The following is a 20436-nucleotide window of genomic DNA, read 5'->3' as shown; positions in this document are numbered from 1 at the left end:
AAAACCCAAGTGGAATGGAAAGCCCAAAGAGATTCCCTTTGTATGAATGTGTGTGGGGGAAGCATCATCTAATATGATTTAGTATGTCAGCAGGTAGATCCAGCTAGGCTTGGCTCCACTCAAATCTCTGGCAAAATTCCCACTGAATGGAGCAAAATCCCAGGTCCCAAGCACCTGGGCAAGCAGAGTGCTCTGGAGGTACAAACAGTTTTCCAAGAAATTCACTCTGGATCTGTGCAGTTTGGGCCTCCCAATGCTCCATGCAGCTTTTTCAAATCTCATTTGACACTTGGCTATTTAATCACTTTCCAAAATAAATCATTGGACTCTGTTTTTTTGCTTATTTTTCTGGCAAACTGTTTCTGCCCAGCATGAGTTTGCTGTAGAATCTGTTCACACCACCCTTGGAAGGAAAAAACAGTTGAGAAATGATGAAAAATCTATAAGGAAAGACCTTGCTTTGAAAAGAATAATAAGGTACTGTTACACACGTGCAACACAAGCCCTGTTTCATTTATAGGAATGATATATAGGCCCAGGTCCACAATTCCTCCTCAGGGACCCTTATTCCCATTAATGTCGGTACAAGTTAGGCACCAAAATACCTGCCTGGACTTGACCCCTGATTCCCACCAATTTAAACATTCCTCTGCTTGAGAGGGAATTAGGTACCTTAGCACTATAATAACCTCTTGAATTCTTTCACTGTCCCAAATATGAAACTTTTTTTTTTTTTAATTTTAGGCTGATTTACCCCATAGAAGGAGCTCTATGGATAAAAGACTTCAGAGAAAGCCTTTTTTCCAAAGTCTCATTTATGTAGCAGACTTTCTTTCTCCAGCTGCACCTGGATATCCATGACCAAGGGAAAGGCAGAGATTTCCTGATGTTTAACCAGGTTCACATCAGCAGACATGGGGCAGGCAGCAAGGACACCGGCGAATGTCTAGGTGAGCCATCTCAGGAGGGCTGAGAGCTTTCCTCACCATCCCCACCCCACCAAGAGGTGATGGATATTACTCTGAGAAGCTGTTAATGTCACTTTAGAAAACTGACTGCCAAAGCAATGATCACACTGGGAAACCAGCAGGGACAAATGTCCCTCAAGGTGCTACCAGAGATACTAGTGTTTCAGACCAGACAAAAAGTGAAGAAGATGTTCAGTTGCCCATAGATGGCTACCAAAGGCAGTGTCATACCCACCTCAGACCTCTCTTGAGTCTTGGGTACAATTTCTTATTCCTGTCAGTGCCCTATTTTCCCTTTTCCTCCTTACCTGGCCCTGCAAGTCCTCCGTGTCCCCTGGGGAAATATCTGCCATGTTTGGGCCAGCAGCTGGGCAGGAATTTTCTCTCCACTACCTTTGATGTTGTCCACCATTGGGTGCCATGGAAGACACTGCCCGGGGTTTGGACACAATGCCTGGGGACTGGGGACAGAGATGAGCAGGTGAGGCACAGCTTCTTCACAAGCTGTTTTGCTTCCACCAGGAGAGGGAGGGTTGGAGCTGTTGGTCTTAATTTGCTTCTCATGGAGAGGAGAGGGATAAACTTTGCTCTCCAGAGGCTGCTCTTTGGAGTTTGCATGTGAAAGGCAGCACCTTTTGAGCTTGAAAACAGGAAGCATTTTGCATTTTTTGAGTCATCTACTTGCAAAATTTTTCCCCTTGTTTCTTTTATGAGGCTGTTTTTACATAAACAGTAGAGCCTAGTGTACAGCACCTTACCCTGCCCCTCCATGGTTTATGAACTGCCTGGGCATAATTAGGGCTTACAGGACACCCTAAGGACACACACCCCAGCCATCACCTTTCAGCCCGTGCTGCTGTCGATTAAAACAGGTCAATGTGTTCAGAAGGTGAGAAATGTCCCCCTGGCCCATGCTGTCCATCCAGCCCCAGGGGCTGCAACTGGAGGGGTTATCTTGGGGACCTGGCTCCTTTTACAGCCCCTTCCTCTTGCTGTTGTTAGAGGGCACATCTCTGTCATGCATTTGCACCACTGAATCTGTGGCAGCAACTTCACCACCTGCACCTGTAAACTGTTTTTTTTTAATGTCTGCTTTACGCTGACCTGCTTTAGCTTTGTGTACCCCCAAATTCTGGTGTGTGTTTGGCTACCACTCTGAGTCAATGGCTTTGGAGACCCATCAATGATGGCTGAGCACATCCCAGTGAGCCCATGGGGTGTGGTGGGCTGGCTGTGCCTGGGTACAGCTGGGTACCACAGCCCCCCATATGCTGGGCTGCACTGCTCCTGTGGGTCTTCTGCATCAGCGCTGCCTGGTCCTGGTCACTTATTAACAACCACTTTATCTATTTGACCTTATAGCTCCTGTCACCTGGTTACTTCCCTTACTTTCCTTTACTCCCGTTGCCTCTTTACTACTCCATGTTACTTTTTTACTTCCGATTGCTCTGGTTCCTCCAGCTGATCCACTGCAGAGTGTGACAGATGTGGGCAGCTCCCCAACAGCTTCAGCTGTAAAAACAGCCACAAAGAAATCACTGAGCTCCTCTGCTACATCTTCATCATGCCTGTCTGTCCCTTTTATACCCTTGTCATCAGCATTCCCACCGATTTCCTAGCTGCCTTTGTGGCTTTGATATATTTAAAGAGCCTTTTATCAGCAGATAGAGCGTCCTTTGCAAGGCAATTTATCTGTTCTTATTTTTAGCCCTATTTATTTCCTGTTTAATTGTGACCTGACATGTTTTATGGACCTCCCTGTTCTTAGGCCATTTTGGGCTTTTAGGGTTGGGTTTGGGGATTTATTTTTATCAGTTGCGGCAAAAATCAGTGTCTTCAGCTCATACCCAAAAAACCTTTGAGAAGTCAATCTAATCCTCCTGGGAACCCTTAATAAGCAAAACTGCTTCATCTGCAAACACCAGCCACAAGGCTTTGAAACGGGGAGCATTATCAGGCTAAAAATAAGGGGGAGGGTGGGAAATGGGGAAAAAATAGCAATTGATGACTTGGCAGCTGCTGCACTTGACAAATGGCAGTCCTCCTCTCACAGGAGTGGCAAATGAGTTGGGCACTGCTCAGCCTGCCTCGCTTGCCTTTCTGTAGTTTGTGGCCCTGGGCTAATGAACCCCAAATTTCAGGCAGGATCCTCTGTCTCTGCATTGTGCTGGGGTTCAGTCACCCTCCTGAGCCTGAAATGAAGCCAAGGTGGTCTCCCCAAAACAAGCCAGGGACAATGATGTTCACTGGGGTGTCTGCCCGAATCCCTTAGCCCTCACCTGGATTTCCCTAAAAGCGCTCCGTACTGGGGGTTTCTGTTGGGGAAGTGGTTCCCAGTGAGGAGGGGCTCACTGCAGGAGAGGCTCTTTTTACCTTAGCCCTGTTCCTCCTGCTGGAAGGAATGCAATCGTTCACCTTGAAAACAACAAGCCATCAAAGTCAAAGGAAGGGACACAAGACACAAGAAGGGAAAAGTCAAGCCCTTGGGTCTGCAGTGCTGTCTTACCTTCATTGCTTGCTCTCACTTGGTACTGATGACCAGCTTGGCACATCACTTGCAGGATCTATGTAAAAACCAGACTACTAAAGGAAACAAGGGGTGGTTTTCACCAGTGGGTAACCAGAAAAATGCAAAATGCTTCCTGCTTTGAGACCTTTCACGTGCAAGTTTGGATGCTGGGCTTTGCTGGGGACTGTGTGGATGTAGGGTTTTCATTTTCGAGGCTGGTTTCAGGCATAAGCTGTGCAAACAGCACAAGATCTGCCAGGTCTGATTAAGCCCATTCTTATCCCACTGTCCCATGACATTAATATGGGACGGCTCCTCTAAAGCAGCTGCCCAGATTCAGGCTCTTACCCCACAGCCATACACACCACCATACTGCTCCCCTAACGCCCTGTATTGCTTCAATATACCCAGGTGTATCAAAGCACATTAAGAATGTCACGTGACTTAAGCAATCCAAATACTTCCATACAGGTATGTATTATAATAATGCAAACTTCTGTCCCAACTCCTTTAGCGCTGTTTAATACACCCTGTGTAGATGTGACAAGCAGTTATGCTCTCCAGTGTAATTTTTTGTCTAGGATACAAGCAGGTGACAGACTTGAGTGGCACCTTCTCGGCTGGTCGCGTACCAGCAGGACACCCTGTATCTCAGGGGAGAAGATGGATGGGAGATCCCAGGATGTGAAAAGAGTTGTGGCAGTTCCCTGAAGCCTCTCACCCTGCCTGCAGGCATGTCCTCTCTCACACTGACAGGGGAGGGTCACGCTCAGCCCTGTTTCCCATGCCCCGTTGGATTTTAAAGGATGGGCAGCTGAAACAAAGTATGAACCGAGTAGCAGCAGTCATAAAACACCACAAAGAGCTATTTTCTATCATCACATTTCCCAATGGAATCACACATTGTTAACAGCCAAACAGAAGTGAAATATCTGAGAGTTTGCCCTTTCGGGACATAATTCCAGCCCAAACAAAATCACTGTAGCAGCCTTTGAAATGCTAAAGAGCAATATGCTTACAGTACTACCTGACAGCCCCTCCCCAGCACAGCCTAAATGAGAACTCGCTGCACTTGCAGAAATTAGCTTTGAACTAGAGCAATGAAAATTCCTCCGCAGTTAAATGACACAAACACCTGACTATTTTTGCTGCTTTTATTATCAATGACAGCAAAAGTCTAGATATCACACCCTCAATAAAGTTTTACTGCATTAAAGTTTCGTTTATCATTGACCTTTCAGAGCCATTTCCAACCCTATTGCTTTGAGAGAGGATAAGAGATAACACTTAAAAACCTTCTCATGTGCCTCCGTAGCAGGCTCCTGTTACATGTATTTTAAGGATCCTCTGCACTAAGCTGATGGAACCAGGCAATTTACCTCGATGAAAGACCATGATGCATGGGCTGTTACTCCTGATATAGAGAAATCTTTTTATAAAACTCCACATAACCCCAAGTTTCAGTCTGCCATATAAAGAAGAGAAGGAGGGGTATCCAAACAAAAGCAGACAACTAAATGAAGCAGAAGTCTACACTGAGCTTCAAGGGGTTTTTGTCATTTGTTCTATCTGTTTCCCATCTGTTTTTCAGCGCCTCACCCCATGTAAACTCCCTGGAGTGATCTGCTGGCAGCAGAACCTTCTCCTGCTGCTGAAAAATCAGGAAAAAGGGGAAAAAGAAAGGGCTCAGCAGAGGGATTAGAAGCAGGGAGGATCTCCTCCACCCAGCGAATGGTGAGGAGACACAGGGCTCAAAGAACATGAAGGAGGCAGCAGTCATGGGGGCCAATATTAATGAAACTATTGGGGAAGGGAGCTAGTCCCTCTTGCAGGGCTTTCCGAGCTGGAGGAAGGACAGGACCTCTCTGCCTCTTGTGCTAAAGGTAGTCACCATGCCTTGCTTCCCTCCTCATGAGTGAGTACTCTCAGAGGAAAAATCAAGAAAATAAGACCAAATCTCTACCACCCTTTGAATCATGAACAGCTAACTCCAGCTAGCCCTGTTCACACAGAGTAAAGGTCACCCTCTGCATGTTGAGACACACACAGCCAGTGGAGGGTGGCTAAGGCCACCAGAACCTGGTCTCCGACAGACACCTGCCAATGGCAGGCACTGTGCAGCCAGGTGATAGCAGCAAAGGTGACAGAAGTCAACTGGAAGAAAGAAATTCTGCCAGTTAACAGCGAAAATCCGGGAAAACAACAGAGAGAAACTGGCACCTTTTCTCACCAGGTTACCTCTCTGAACTGCTCATTGCAGGTGGTTCAGAGAAAGCAGAGTCTATCTTCTTTGGCTAGAGAAGCCACATGAGAAAGATCAGGACTGTTTAGTTCTCAGTTTTCAGCTGCATAACTGGTGAGTGGGAGCTGGTTTTGATCACCGAGAGCACTGGAACAACCGGTCTGCATACACATCCTGGTAACCTCTACAGCCACACGCAGTGTTCTCTACCACTGGCCCCCACACTTGTCATTTAAGTTGGAAAACACTTCTTTTTTTAGCTGGTTGATATTAACAGACTGATACGCACAAAGCTGACATCGCAGAGAGAAGCTTGTCTGGCATTTTCAAAGCAGACTCAGCTGCACTAACTATGCAATTCCCATCGAAAGTGATTATGTTGGTGCCAGCCCTATAACAATAAACATTTTAGCTTCATTAAGACTGAATAATATTTCTCATTGGAACCTCCGAGTGAAAGCTGGGTGCTGATGCAACCAGTCTGTGCACACTTGCATCTAAAGTCTGGACAAGTTTCAACATAAAATAGTCTCTGCAGTTGCAAAAAAACCGCTTACACCACTGAGCAGCAACGTAAGAAAGCCTTGGTACTGAGAAACAGTAACGTTTAATAGGAAAAGTTAATCTGCATATATAAAAACCAAAACACAAAATATAACATGGAATTAAATGATACTTTAAATGAACTTAATCTATAAATATATATATACATATTTGTGCATACATATATATTTAATATATATAAGTAACAACCAACAGATAATGCACACAGTAAAATATGCTAAAATGTGGATTCTTTTACAGACAGAAATATTGAGTGTATGTAAGAAATGAAAACCAAAAATACTTAAGATGATTCAATCAAAATGTAAAGAATGCAAGAGAAAAAAAAATGCTAACACTCTCCACAGGAGCTGAGAATGTAAAATCAACATAGTTGTGCAAGATGGAGAACAATAGTGTTTGTTTGAAGATATTGTTTCTTACTGTATTGGGAAGGAAGGCTGCATAAAAGGTCAGACAAGTACCATTGTCTCACACAACCCATGTCAGCAGAGATCTGAACTGAGTGCTTTAAGATCGGAAATACTGGGGTGTTGAGGAGGGAAAAAAGACTGTATCTGACATAATAAAGAGAAATGGATTAGGTTGTCATGAAGAACAGTTTTGATCTCACTTGGATCTGCCCAAAGCCATGCAGGCTGCAGCTGAAATGGAGTGAGCAAAAATACAGGCAATGCTCTGGGTGCTGACATTTTTCAGCATCACACATATTGCCTGGACCATCTTCCAGAAGAACTGAAAAACAGCAGAGTTAAAATGCTGGTATCTTGTCTACACTCACTCTCTTGCCAGCGTACTGGCCTCCTGAAAGAATTCTAATGTTTATTGGAGCCCATTAGTTCTTTTAAAAGTCCTCTCCTCCCTGCCCTCTGTTTCATTTTTTCCCTTATTTCAGAGTTGTCTGTAATCTCCTTCAAGCAGGCATTTTCCTTTAGAAAATCTTCAGAGGATCTGGGATTATGGACTTGGTTATCTCTTCTGCTGAAATAACTGCATTGGTGAGAGGCTGCAAAACCCTTTGGTCTGACCCATTGTCGCGGTGGTCGTCCATCCTTCTACTGCTCTGGTCGCTTAGTATCTGCGCTGCATCCTAAAGCCCTCAGGCTCCCGGGATATTTCATACTACAGAGAATTTGGACAAGAAAAGAAAAGAAATGAAGAGTAGCTCTGGGTCAGAAAGCTCCTTTCTCAGAATAGTTCAGCATGTAGCACACTGCACGATAGCCCTCTGTCTGTGGCACACCAGCCCTCAAGGAAAATCAAACAGGCAGATTTTTATCAGTGAAAATTTGACATCTTTGGAAAGTTAGAAATGTCAAAATCCATGTTAATCTGATCAAGCACCTAACTAAATAGATGTTTTTCTTATCTTAATTGTCAGGTTTTTAAAAGCAGGGTTTTTTTTCTTTTTTAAATATCAGATTTCTCTGTTGCTCCTGTCACGGTTTAGGCTTCAATTCCACAAAACACATAAGTGTATTACAATTAAACAGATGTGCTTTGCTAAACAGGGGTAGTTTCTTGCACCGCAGACGTGGAGCTAAAATGTAATTTAAACAAATTTGGAATGGACAATATGCTTCTCATTTACTCAATGGATGCAGAACCCAGCAAATAATCATAGCACAGTGCAGCACTTCCCAAGCCCCTGCTCCCTCCACAGTTCCCTTGCAGGGTTCAAGGACAAAACAGGCAGTTTTTTCAGAGCACACCTTCCAGGTATTGACACACCTCTGCTGAACAGGCTCCTTTGGGCTATATCAATGCAAAAGCTGTGCTAGCTTTTCCATGGCACTTCACCCTTTACCCCTTTGCAATGCTGCAGCAAGTGCAGAGGCTCTTGCTGTGAACTAGGTGGTGGCAGAGCGGGTGGGAGGACACCCTGGATCCTCTGGGCAGTTGTGCCAGTTTAACCTGACCCGGAATCTTGCATGAGGCTGCAACTGGGAAGTGCTCCTGCAGCACCTATTGACACTACAGCTGGCTTAAAAGAAGCCCAGGTTGTAACAGCCTGTGATGTTTGCATGTGTGCCTGTGCTGAAGGATCTGTTTGGTCAATGCAGACAGATGTCCAGACCACTGGGCAGCCAAAGTGTCGCTATGACCCTTGCTTGTCACATATGCCTCCTGTGACACATGCCTACTGGGGCTGTGGAAGTTCTTTGTAAGATAAGTGCTGATCTCTGTGTTAAGGGAGATGTTTTTTAGCTGCAGTTAACTGTTGTTATTGCCTTTATACCACTTTGGCCTTCTAGATCAAGAGTGGATAGACAGAGTGGAGGTTATGTTCCAACAATGTCTGTAGCCCACAATGTAGCCCACAATGTTACAATTCAGGAATGCAGTTCCTGTTGGCCTGTGTGAAACACTTACCAAATCATCATAATCCCTCTCTGGAAAATGACTTCTGTTTGCAGAAGGCACTTCATATGGGTTGTTTGGCTGATACCCTGGGTTCGCATGGCCAGAAGTGGTCTGGACTCTGGGGAACATCGTGGTCTGTCTATCATCATCAGCATTTGGATTGGAATATCCTGACTTTATCAGGCTCTTCTTCTCTGGATCTTGTTTGTGTTTGGCTCTTCAGAGGAAATGAAAGAAAAAAGGAGGTTTTAAAAGACCCTTTAGTGTGCCTTACTTATTGAGTAAGTCCAATTTACTGAGTTGTCCACTCCTACCTTATTTTCAATGCTCAGTCCTGTTCTGAAACAAGCAACAGATTTTTCTGGCATACCTATTGCAAAACCCTTGTTATCAATGACAGAGTACAAAGTTTGGCATCTCTTATCACAGATGGGGCTAAGCTGCTAGGAGGGACAGAGGAGACTTCGGCCTCTTTCAACTAGTTCCTAGAGTAAAAGGAGTTTCCTTCACCACCACTGGCTCTAACTGACTATTCAGAAGAAGAAATGAGGCATTCATTCAGCCCAGTTAAGAAAGGTTGCCCTTGTGCTTGCAGCCAAAGCTGGCCACTCAAATGATGCATTTGAATTGTCTGTGATCACAAGTCCATGCATGGCACACACACTCAGCACCAGCTTGTGCACCTGCTGGCAAGCTATGACCGCTCTGGGAAGTCTTGTAGGCATCTTCACCTGGGAAGTGCTAAAAGTAGGGGCAGAGGAACTGCTTGAGTGTTTCTGTATTTATTGCGTGGAGAGAAGTGAGGAGGTGCAACTGCAATTGGGGATTTGCCAGGACACCAGGAACAGCAGGCTTTATAGAGAAGTTTGGCTGGAAATGCCACTCGTATTAAGCTGAAAGGGAAATGCAAGCCCTTGAGCTGAAGTGCTAGCGGGGAAAGCTGCAGAGAGTCTGAATCTGAGCCACAAAGCCTTCTGATATCAGCATCCTTCTTCAGTCTTATGCAGATGCCATATGATTACTGGCTAGGGCAGGATTAGGATTAATGGGTCAGGTGTGTATTTGGAAGACTAGCCTAAAGCTTTCATAGTTGAATGCACAGCAAGAGAATAAACACTTCTGGGCCTAGCACACAGGCAAAACCAAATTCTAATGACTACATGACTTAAATGAACTTGTCTGCCCAGCTAGGCATGCAACCACATTTGCAGCCCTGCCCCTCTCTAAATTTCTACTTCTTTCTCTACAAACATACAGCAATGCAGCTTCTATTCAATTGTAAGAAATACTCTTACCTTACTGAAACAACAGAGACTGCTATCACTAAAATCAGGATAATGGCTCCAAGCACTGTACCCACTATTATAAGGATGAGTTCACTATCTGGGAAAAAAGAAAACAAAAACAAACAAACAAAAAAGAAATATCAGTTGAATACTCATGGTAAATATTGAAAACCAAGTCCTATCCTTGTCCTCTTACTATGAAAGAAAGAAAGAAAGATAGATAGATATGAAAGATAAGGAAGAAGATATTATTCATTCCCAAGCTCCTGGTGCTGTCTCAGTACAACTCTCTGTGGACACAGAGACATAAATTAAGGAACTGATCTGCATTAAAGACCATCTCTTCTGGATGGTTATTTTAATCCCTGCTCAGGTTCCTAATCCCATGCACTGAATGGCTTCAGACACAGTTATAGCTGAGGGACGAGAACAACTGGGAGGGTGTAGTGGTGACTTAAGCTAGTATTGCTGCTAAAATATGTAGTTAGGTGTCAAATAGGCTCTTCCCATGCCCTAAGCACATAAGGTTTGATGTGTCTATTATATGGCACTATGAACACTGCATAAATATCCCATATCTGAATAAAAGTTTAGCAAGGAGAATTCATTTTTACTGATCTTGCTGCAGAACCAGCATGACTAAGGGAGGAAGACATGGATTCTGTGTCTCTTCCTTCAACTGTGAATGGAATTGCTACTAAAACTAGTCTTAGCTCTGCATAACCATGGTACAAAAAAAATTTTAAAAATTAAAAATAAGATTATTGTGTCCTGCAGGGTATAATTTCAAGATAAGACTGTGAAGGGTAAGACAGTCTCTTGAGCTATCCAGCCTTACTGGTGGTACCTACTTGAAGATCCCAATCTGGATTTATGAGTTTGCCATTTAATACACAGAATGCCTGTATTGGAGATATACAACATGAAACCACCAGCTGTGCCATTACCAGCAGAACAAACCCACACATCTAATCATAGGAGCATACACGGAGACAACAGGGAGTATGATTCCTCAAGAGAACATTGTGCCAAACACATATGGAAAGTATCCTTGGTTATTGCTCAGCAAACTTTTTATGTTAGTACCTACTAAGTGCCATATGGAGAAGATAAGGCTATTAATGGAGTTTATTGCTAGCAGGCTCCAAATTCACATTTAAATTCACAACGTGTTGATTTTGTGCTGATTTAGCATTTTCATTTGCTTTATGAAAAAGGCCTTAAAATTCCCAAAACTTTCTCTAGAAAAATATGTTCCATGTGATGAAAAATATCCTTCCTGCCAAACATTTACACCTGGCAAAGTTCACTTTTCTGCACTACAACTGCTGTTAGCAAATCTCCAAAACTTTTAGGTAAAACCAGATGAAAACCCTTGAAGATCTCATAGCTTATACATGTTAAATATGTATAAGTTTAAGAATGCAGCAGTGTGAGACTCCAAGGGGCCATATGAGGATACGCCTTTTCCTGAAATAAAGCCAAAAGGGTTGTGAGAAGTGAAGAAACATAACTAGTTTGTTTTTCAACCTGCCTTTGACCATGTTAGATGTTCTGAATTTAGGCACGTATAAACACTAGAAGGCATGAAGAATGGCCTCTCCTAACCTATACAATGGTGGAAATTGGAGAAGGTGCATCAAACAGCTGCAAAACTGACTCAGAAAAGGGGAAAAGCTTTGGAAGGCCTCTCTGGTTACCTTGTGCAGATTATTACAGTTCTGGGATAACACAGTCAGGGCCATTGGTACTTCACCGATACAGAGTACTATATACTGTGCAGTGTGTGCGAGGTAAAGGAAAAACAAGAAACAGTGGTTGGATATTAAAGCAGAAACCTTTCCAATTAGAGTAATCCACTGATATTTTGATAGAGGGAGTGATTAATTACAGGAGAAACCAATCCATTAGTGGTGCTGAGTTCAGCATTGCATGTCTTTAGATGAGGACTAAATGCTTTTCTGTCAAGTAATCTGTTTTACTAAAAACTATTGGTATTATTGTAGAGATCATTAGAGGAAATGCTACTGTCTGTCTGAATATGAGTTTCAAGAAGATTCTTTCCTTCCAGGTAGCAGCAGAATTTCATTCATTTTTTCCTAACATTTTCCTGCTAGCAATACAGGATGGTGTCACCCCTAAAGGCTACTACTGTATTTTTGTTATGTCAGGCAGATTAAACATTACCAGGTATTTTTCCATTGTATAATAAAAAATCAGAAATTCTTGTACTTACTGTTGCTGCACTTCTCCCCAGAGTAGCCCACTGGACAACTACATGAGAGAAAAAATAAAAAAGGAGAAAGAAAGAAAGAATGAACAGAAAGATAATGTCATTAAGCACATGATCACAAAACAATAATATATTTCCACCTTTTATCAGCAATTTCTCTGCCAAATGTGTTCATTACAGGTTTCCTCTTTAATGTTATCTTAATATTGAGTTCTTTAGTTTCATTGTTAGTGTAAAACAATCTGAGATTTTCAGAATGACTGCTGAGCTGGGCACTCAAAGTTTCAGGTTCTTAGCCTGAAAAATGTTAAAAGGGCCTAATTTCTCCAAGGAACTAAGCCCTACACCTCTGAGCCGCTTGGAATTGCTACACACTGCCTTTATCAAAAGCCTCAATATAAGGTCTATAAGGACTGGCAGCTCTTTATCTTCCTCCCATACTAATTTATTATATTTAAAATATATCAACTTTGTGGTAAGAATTGTTCAGTGTGTGGCAGTAATAACTACAAAAAGAGTTGAATTAATAGATATAGGGAGCAAGGTCCCTCTGCTTATCCACAGGAGCAGAGCACAACAACTTACTCAGCTTCACCAGCAAACAACATTGCTCTGTTCTGATTCTGAGCTGACAGAAATACCCACAGAGAAAACCACGATGAAATAATGTAGGTCTGAAAGTTACCAGGAAACAGAGTCCCCACTGATATCAGTGGAAACTTTCCAGGGATTTGAGGCAAGTCTTGCTCTAATGCCTGTTGCTTACAAAATGCTTCAGCATACCAGTTCCTGTGGCTCAATTACTCTGAAGGAATAGTTTATGTTTATGTGGGCAACCCACAAAAGAAGCGTGAAGTAATTTGTCCTCTTCACTGACTCACAGATGACCTTGGACATCCTTGACTTTCCTCTGAGGCATTACGAGTGCATACCAATGGCTAATGCCAAGCAGTTAAAATGACATAACTTGAGACACCATGGAAATTTGTCCACCTGCTAGCCACCTTAGGCAAGTCTTTGATTCACACAGCTGCAACCTGTTCTTCTAGATTGAGGGTAACCCCATGTTAGATCTTCTTCTCCCCTATCTTTTCCTAGAACACAGGAACACAAGGAAAAGCTGAGTACTCACGATACACATTTTTCCTCCTTCTCTTCAAAGTTAGGCAAGCATTTGCATGTTGGAATCCCTTTTTCTTTTGCACAGTACTTGTTTTCTTCTGCAGAACAATTTTCACTGCAATCTGTATTTTCAGAGGGAAAAAATACAGAGTGAATTGAAGGCAGACCCAAAAAAATCAACACCGGAGAAAATTGTCCCAGTCATTTTTTTATTATTATTTTTATTTATTGCACTGAAAACACACACAACTTTGTTGTGCTTCAGAGCACCAAAATTGTTTTTTTAGGGCTATACCTATGTAGAATAGAGACTGAAATACAAAACCATGAAATTAGAAGTAAACAGTCTTTGTTTAAAACTGTCCAGCTTCATCAGAATGGAAATCTGGCTAGGCTGTATCTTACAGAGGCAAGCAATGACCTGCGGTTTGATCTCACAGCAGATGATTTGTATTGCAGCTGATCTAAAACTGGACCAGATTTAGACAGGTTAGGGGCCACAAAGGCCTACACTAGATCACATCTCACTGGCCTTTATTATAGGCAGCTTTCATTATTTTATCACGAGTGTTTGCAATATTTCCTGTCGGGTCAGCATGTTTGCGGAGCATCCTTTTCAAAAAGGGACTGAGACAGTGGATAACCACGTGAGCCTTTCAGGGATAGATGAAGTAGCAAGGTTCTTACCTGAACAGGAACGATCATCCCATTCTGTCTTTGAGAAATTACTTTTGCATATGCAATTTGGAAACATACTTTCTTCGCAGTATGTGGTTTGAGCATCACAATTAAAAGCATCACAATAGGTTGCAGCTTTAAAAGAGAAACAGTCAGGAAGCAAACCTGAGTACTAATAATATCACTTCAGAGAAAGCAGTGGACTTGCTCAGTAAATAATAAACCAATTATTTAGTAATTCTGAAAAAACCCTTGTAAGTTCTTTTTTTGGGACAACAATACTGCAGGTATTTGGACCAGCTCTTTCTTTTCACTTGGTCTTTACCAGTTAAGTTCCTGTTTCCATCACATCTTCTGACCTGTTTCTCAGCCTCCTACAACTGCCTCCAAACCTTCCTGCCCCTCAGTCTACAAAGAGGGAAATTCTATCCTTAAGTTCCTATTCTGAACACTGACTTTTTGACTCACCTTAAAAAAACAATAGACAAACCCTAGAACTATTCCCTTAGTTTCTTCTACAACTGAACTGTGAGGCCCAGATCCCATACAGTTCTACAGAGACAAGAATTTTATGGGCATGCAGCTCATTTCATGACCAATATTATGCTGTTTGCCCAGTATGTTGCTCTTTAGATCCATGTCCCAGTAGTGGAAATGGTTTAAAAACCTCAGTGGGTGGCATGCAGTGAAGGGATAGGATTGCACTGGTGCTTTGTGAGCTCTCAAGTATTTTCTATTTCACATTCAGTACCAGCACACAAGAAATGTCATGGTTGAGGTGGATACAGTCACCTTCAGAGACCAAACTCAGGCTACAAGCCGTGAAATGGACTCCTTTAATTATTAGCTATGGATTTTGTGAAAGTTGATTTCAAAATAGGAGCATATTTTAAAAAAGAAAAAACGAGTAAAAAACCCCGTATTTTATTTAGAAAATCATTCTCCAAGTATTATACTTTAAGTAACATAAGACTTCACTGGTTTAGACCAATGAATCACTTAGCTCAGCAGCTAATCAGTGAGGCCTCATTTCAATTACTATGGTTAATTATGGAAGAAGTCTAAAGAGAGTTTCATCTTATTTTGCCAGTAAAATACTGGCTTATTCTCATAAGTACAATATATATCTGTATATATTTTGTTCTGATTTTTCCAGCCACTTAACACTCCATAGATTAAAATCAACATGCCATTGCTTACTTGGGAATAAGTATTTTCCTTCTTTTCTTTACAGAGGAAGTAGAAAGCCTCAGTAAGACAAAAATGCCCAGCACTGAATATTTGAGTCTTCAGAATTACCAAAGATTGAACATTCAGCTCCTTAAAATCAACAAGGCTTCTGCTCTGATGGGCTTTGCTACACACAGAAATGTCCTAACCAGCTTTGAAGGTAGGAACCTGTGTTTCTGCTAATTATTTACTTCCACAGTAAGGAATTACATACCTCTGTACTCAGAGACAAAGGATGAATTTTCTGCTGCATTACGTATTGCATCAATAACTGTCTCATTGTCGACAGGTGGGTTCTCTACAAACAGGTTTGTCACTGTTACACTTGTTAGAAGAGAATCTTTGCCTTCTAGAAGAGAAGCTCTGCCTTCTTTTTGAGGTCTGAAAAGTACAGATAGCATCATTTAAAAGCCTCATATAATCCATATGGATAGCAAACTAGATACAAAGACAAGATAAGATTTCTGCCAAACCTCCCTCTCTCCCCTAGCTTCTTGCACCCCACAATGTAGGTAGTTGCTAAGACACCTGAAAATTATTTCAAGCCTTATTTAGGAATCTTTTAATGGCCATAATTCCAGTAGAGCCAGATGTAAATAGGTATCTGGTAAGCAAAGGCTGTTGGATTTAATGCTAACAACATTACTGCTTTGTGTACTGTTGGCACAGAACTGATTTTTTTTACTGGACTAATCTCAAGCTGGCTGCAGTGTGGAGGACCTCATCTGTTAGACTCTAACCTTTACATGCTCACATCAGCCTGTGGTGTCATCCAGGCATGACGTGGAGAACCCAGGCTGAAGCATGCTGAAGATAATTCAGGGTATGACTGCAATGCATTCAGAAGGGTCTGTTTGCAATGTACAGGTATCTATGTTAACAGCATGCTGGCTGGGTTGGGTTCAGCTGGACAGCAATCTCCCTGGGGTGAGGTGGAGAACAGCAGTGACTACCTTGTTCTTCAGCTGAACTTTGTGCTGCTGGGATATGCACACAAATACCTTTAAGTGGTAGATAGCTACAGTGCCTTAAGATGTTACTGTGCCCCATGTGTTTGTCAGAACCACTCTGCTGGAAGTTACAGCCCTCACAATTCTGCTAAACAGTCTGTTTAACTGCTTAATCCATGGTGTTCACTGAAAGGGTTTACACTGCTGTGTGTGCTAGTATGCTGGATTTTGCTTGATGTGGGTTAGGGAGCACTCACAGAGAAGCTGACAGAGCTAGATCAGCAAAGGACCTATGCCCATAGCTACAGTCACCACAGCCCATTCAATAGCATCTTTGCTCAGCCTGCCATCAGGAGAGACCAGCAAATGCACAATGAGATGCAGTGAGCTTCTGCAATTAGAGTGTTTCTTAAATTAAACTGGAACTCCAGTTGGACCTGCACATGGGAACCTCAAAGTCAACTGTTACAATTTCAGAGCCATGTCAGATATCACAGGGGCTACTAGTTATAGGACAAAGCCATATCCTACATGGTGCTAAAAGTAGGAGATCCACTGTGGAGCTATCTCAGCCAACCCACTTCACAGATATATTGGAAATCCATGGGGTAAAAATGGGCCCAGCATCCCAGGATCTTTAAAAATACAAAAAGAATGGCCTCATTTAGCAGGAAGCATAATGAACTGAACTCATCCCATATAGTATCTTGAACTGAATACTCCCAGGGGAAACAGATTAAAACGGGGTGCGTGCAAAGCACACACTGTGCAAAAAACAAACTGGCAAACTTACTGAATTTTCACAATGACAGTCTGTTGAAAGCCCATATCGATGAAGACTTTCTTAAACTGTAACAGATAAATTAATTGGAGTTAAAGGCAAGCAGAAACAGAGCAAAATCACAGGCAGCACTGAGGTTTCAGCTATAAAGTTCTAATTCAGAACATGCCACTATAGGCACAAATAAAGCAAACTGATCAGTCACATCCACCATGCAAGGTATTGCAGAAGAGTGGTGGTGGTGCTGTAAACCAGGGAATACAGGAGAGCAGTGGAGGGATGGAAAGACACAAGTTGAATGAATGTCAGGCAGTGTGTTAGGGCTGACTGGCTGGACAGCTACAGATCCCCCCATTGCGGACTCATCGCTTAGAAGGGCATCTCCACAGTACCAACCTACATACAAGTAGAGGGATGAGGGAGAAGTAGGCAACCTTACATATGGCATGTGTCCCTAAGGTGCAGTGAAGTAGGATCATCAGGGGTTGATCTTATGGGGAGAAGCACAGCACTTCAATGGGGAGAAGCACAGCAATGAGTAAGACATTGGGGTTGGATGCTGCCAGTAGAAAAGTCACTGCTCTCCCTCACCCCATGTAAAGTAGGAAACAACTAGTAGAGGTTGCTGTCTCCAACTGCCACACAAGCAGGAGGCATCATGAGGAAAGGATGTCTAAGTCAACTGAAATGAAAGATAAACTATCCTTCTTTGTAATAAAATAATAATTCTTTTCTATACTATTTTCACTTTTCATACTATTACATATCTATTCTAGTGCTGCATATCATGAAGTTCTGTAATCATGTCATGAAAAAATGTAGGACAAAAAAATTGAGGAAAATATTTTTTAACATTCTAGAGGGATAATTTTTAGCTACTTTCTGATAAAATATTAATAGGAAGCAATATAATAATGTGAATAATTTGATACCCAATTTTGATGAATTCTGATTAGTATTTGGTGAATATTTTTTTATCAGCTGTCTAGTAGAGTTGCATATCTCTTCTTCCTTACTTCCAGAAAGCAACATAATCAAATCCCCTTGTTTTAACATGGTAGTATAAACTAATCAGTTCATCTTACTTCTCCAGGAAATCCATTACCAGATTTAATCTAAAATCAGAGTTTGCTGAAAATAATTAATATCCATTTCACTAATAGCATTAAAATACTAATACTGGTATGCTCATGGAAGAGGCTTATTATTTAGGTATTTATACACAGCTGGACAACCATTCTGAAAAGTTTGTGCTGTGTGGAAATAATAGCTTTCTTTAAAAAAAACCCAAATTGTTCATTTTTACTCTATCACTGAGTATTACTGAGCCCTCAGCAAAGAGCAGAGATCAGAAACTAAATGGGTTGGAAAACTTCTCTCAGCCCCATGGTTTCTGGACAGGGAATGGTAAAAGATATACAGCAATTTATGTAAGAACTTCCCAGAATAGAAGCATCTCTAAAAATGCAGATATTAGTTATTTCAGGTACATCCCTTCACTTCAGCAAGAGCTATGCATGTATTCATATGAGGGCAAAATTCAAGTCCTTTATGAATATGTCTAAACTAATTAAAGCATTCTTTGAAAGAAGTGGGTTTCTCAAGTGAAACTATCCTAGGCAGTGTGTATCACCTCTGTCTGCACGACATTCAGGATAGCATTAAATATACAGAAGAAAAAAAACCATAGTCACTCACAAATATTGTTAAATGTTGGAACAACAGTTCATACTGTGCAGAATTTACCATTTGAAGACTATCATTGTAAAATTGTTTCAGTGTAATGACCCCGGGGAATATTTGCCCTGGAATGAGAACAGAGAATATTAATTAATTAGAAAGCATTCAAGTAAGTTGAGTCTCACCTTAGAGTTCTCCAGGCTTTAGAGATGGGGAAATACAATGCAGAAATCCATCAGTGCTATTTTTCATATACTGGAGGAATCAGTAGGGGACAAATATTTGCTCAACTAATTCAGACATAATGGGGACAAACTCTAGCTACCTGGGAAGCAGGCAGGATCCTGGCCTTAACCTATGAAACTGGATAATGTTAAACTGTAAGCATAGTCTGAAGCTAAGAAAAGACTCCATCTGAGGTATTACAAAATTTAGTGAGAAAATATCTGTATTAAAGATTCCAAATTTGCAACCACTAAGTAGTTGATGTGGTTCACCATATCTGAGAAAGTGATTAAGTGTCTACTTGCTTCTTTTGGCTCACAAGTAAATTTGAGAATCCTGCCTGCTGGCACTTAAAGAAGAAGCCCCACTTGCTCACATACTTGGCCTTGAGCAGCATCTCAGAGATGCATTTCAACAGGACTGTGATGAGTGTTCAGCAATAGGAAAAATCAAGTCAGTCATTCAGAGGTCTTCATGGGTTTGGGCCTTTTAAATCCTGGATATTAATATTGATGTCAGGTTTACATTTGCTTTTTTCCCACTTTTCACTTATTTTAATCTCCAGCACCCCTGACAGAGAACTCACCTTCTTTTCCTAGCACATTAACCTCTTCAGCTGTCACTGTTTTGTGAGCTAACAATCTAGGTCATTGTAGCAGTGGCTGTATGCAAAGCAAGGCATTCTTCAGCAGTCACTTTCCCAGACTGATTATGTTTGCAGTTATAACATGAGAACAAGGGATATGGGAAGAAAAATTCACCTGAGCAGTTATCTGTGAAGTAACTAAAAATATAGATTGCCCTGCTGCAACTCACCTTTGTAACAATCCTTGTTGCTATAGTAGAATCCATATTGGCACAGGCAGGTGAAAGTGGTATTTAAAGCAACACATTTAGGCATACTTGTTCCACAAGGGTTTGACTTGCAGAAGTCCCCTGATACAAAGATGGAAGATATTGATGTCAGGATTTCTATGAAATTGCAATAGCCAGATCATATGTTCATATATTAAATAGCTCATATATACATCTACTAAAGGAAACTTGTATAGGTGCAATTAAAGAGCACGTGGCTGTCTTGCTTGCTTAATGTCTGTATAGTAGAATCATAGAATCATAGAATGGTTTGGATTGGAAGGGACCTTAAAGATCATCTAGTTCCAACCCCCCTGCCATCAGCAGGGACACCTTCCACTAGATCAGGTTGCTCAAAGCCTCATCCAGCCTGGTCTTAAACACTTCCAGGGAGGGGGCATCAACAACTTCCTTGGGCAACCTGTTCCAGTGTCTGACCACCCTCACAGTGCAGAACTTCTTCCTAATATCTAATCTAAACCTACCCTCTTTCAGTTTAAACCCATTTCCCCTTGTCTTGTCATTAGTTGCCCTTATGAAAAGTCCCTCCCCAGCTTTCTTGTAGGCCCCCGTTTTTTGTAGTAATTTTTTACACAATCCAGCAGGATATCACAGTGAGGGGACAGAGTAAGGCTGAAACTCATTGTCTGTCATACTGAGCATTCACAATTTAACTCTACTTGATGCAACGAAAACCAAACCAAACAAAAAAAGCATATCAAGGATTGCCAAAAGCAGTGACTAAGTTA

The 20436-nt window shown here is 41.8% G+C and overlaps 1 protein-coding gene across 1 annotated transcript; it reads right to left on the bottom strand.

The window, feature by feature from the left end:
- Nucleotides 1-7354: 7354 nt before the first annotated feature.
- Nucleotides 7355-19804, bottom strand: MUC13 (mucin 13, cell surface associated; the record flags this gene model as incomplete). Its single annotated transcript, XM_010163393.2, has 10 exons — nucleotides 7355-7405; nucleotides 8657-8864; nucleotides 9943-10030; nucleotides 12170-12207; nucleotides 13299-13410; nucleotides 13976-14101; nucleotides 15411-15577; nucleotides 16940-16995; nucleotides 18626-18732; nucleotides 19649-19804. Coding segments are annotated over 10 exons (1109 nt in total), but the record flags the coding sequence as incomplete, so codon positions are not given.
- Between the last annotated feature and the right edge of the window lie 632 nt (nucleotides 19805-20436).

Source organism: Antrostomus carolinensis, unplaced genomic scaffold (assembly GCF_000700745.2).
Source record: "Antrostomus carolinensis isolate BGI_N321 unplaced genomic scaffold, ASM70074v2 scaffold56112, whole genome shotgun sequence".
Taxonomy (NCBI): Eukaryota; Metazoa; Chordata; class Aves; order Caprimulgiformes; family Caprimulgidae; genus Antrostomus; species Antrostomus carolinensis.
This window is presented reverse-complemented; position numbering and strand designations above follow the sequence as displayed.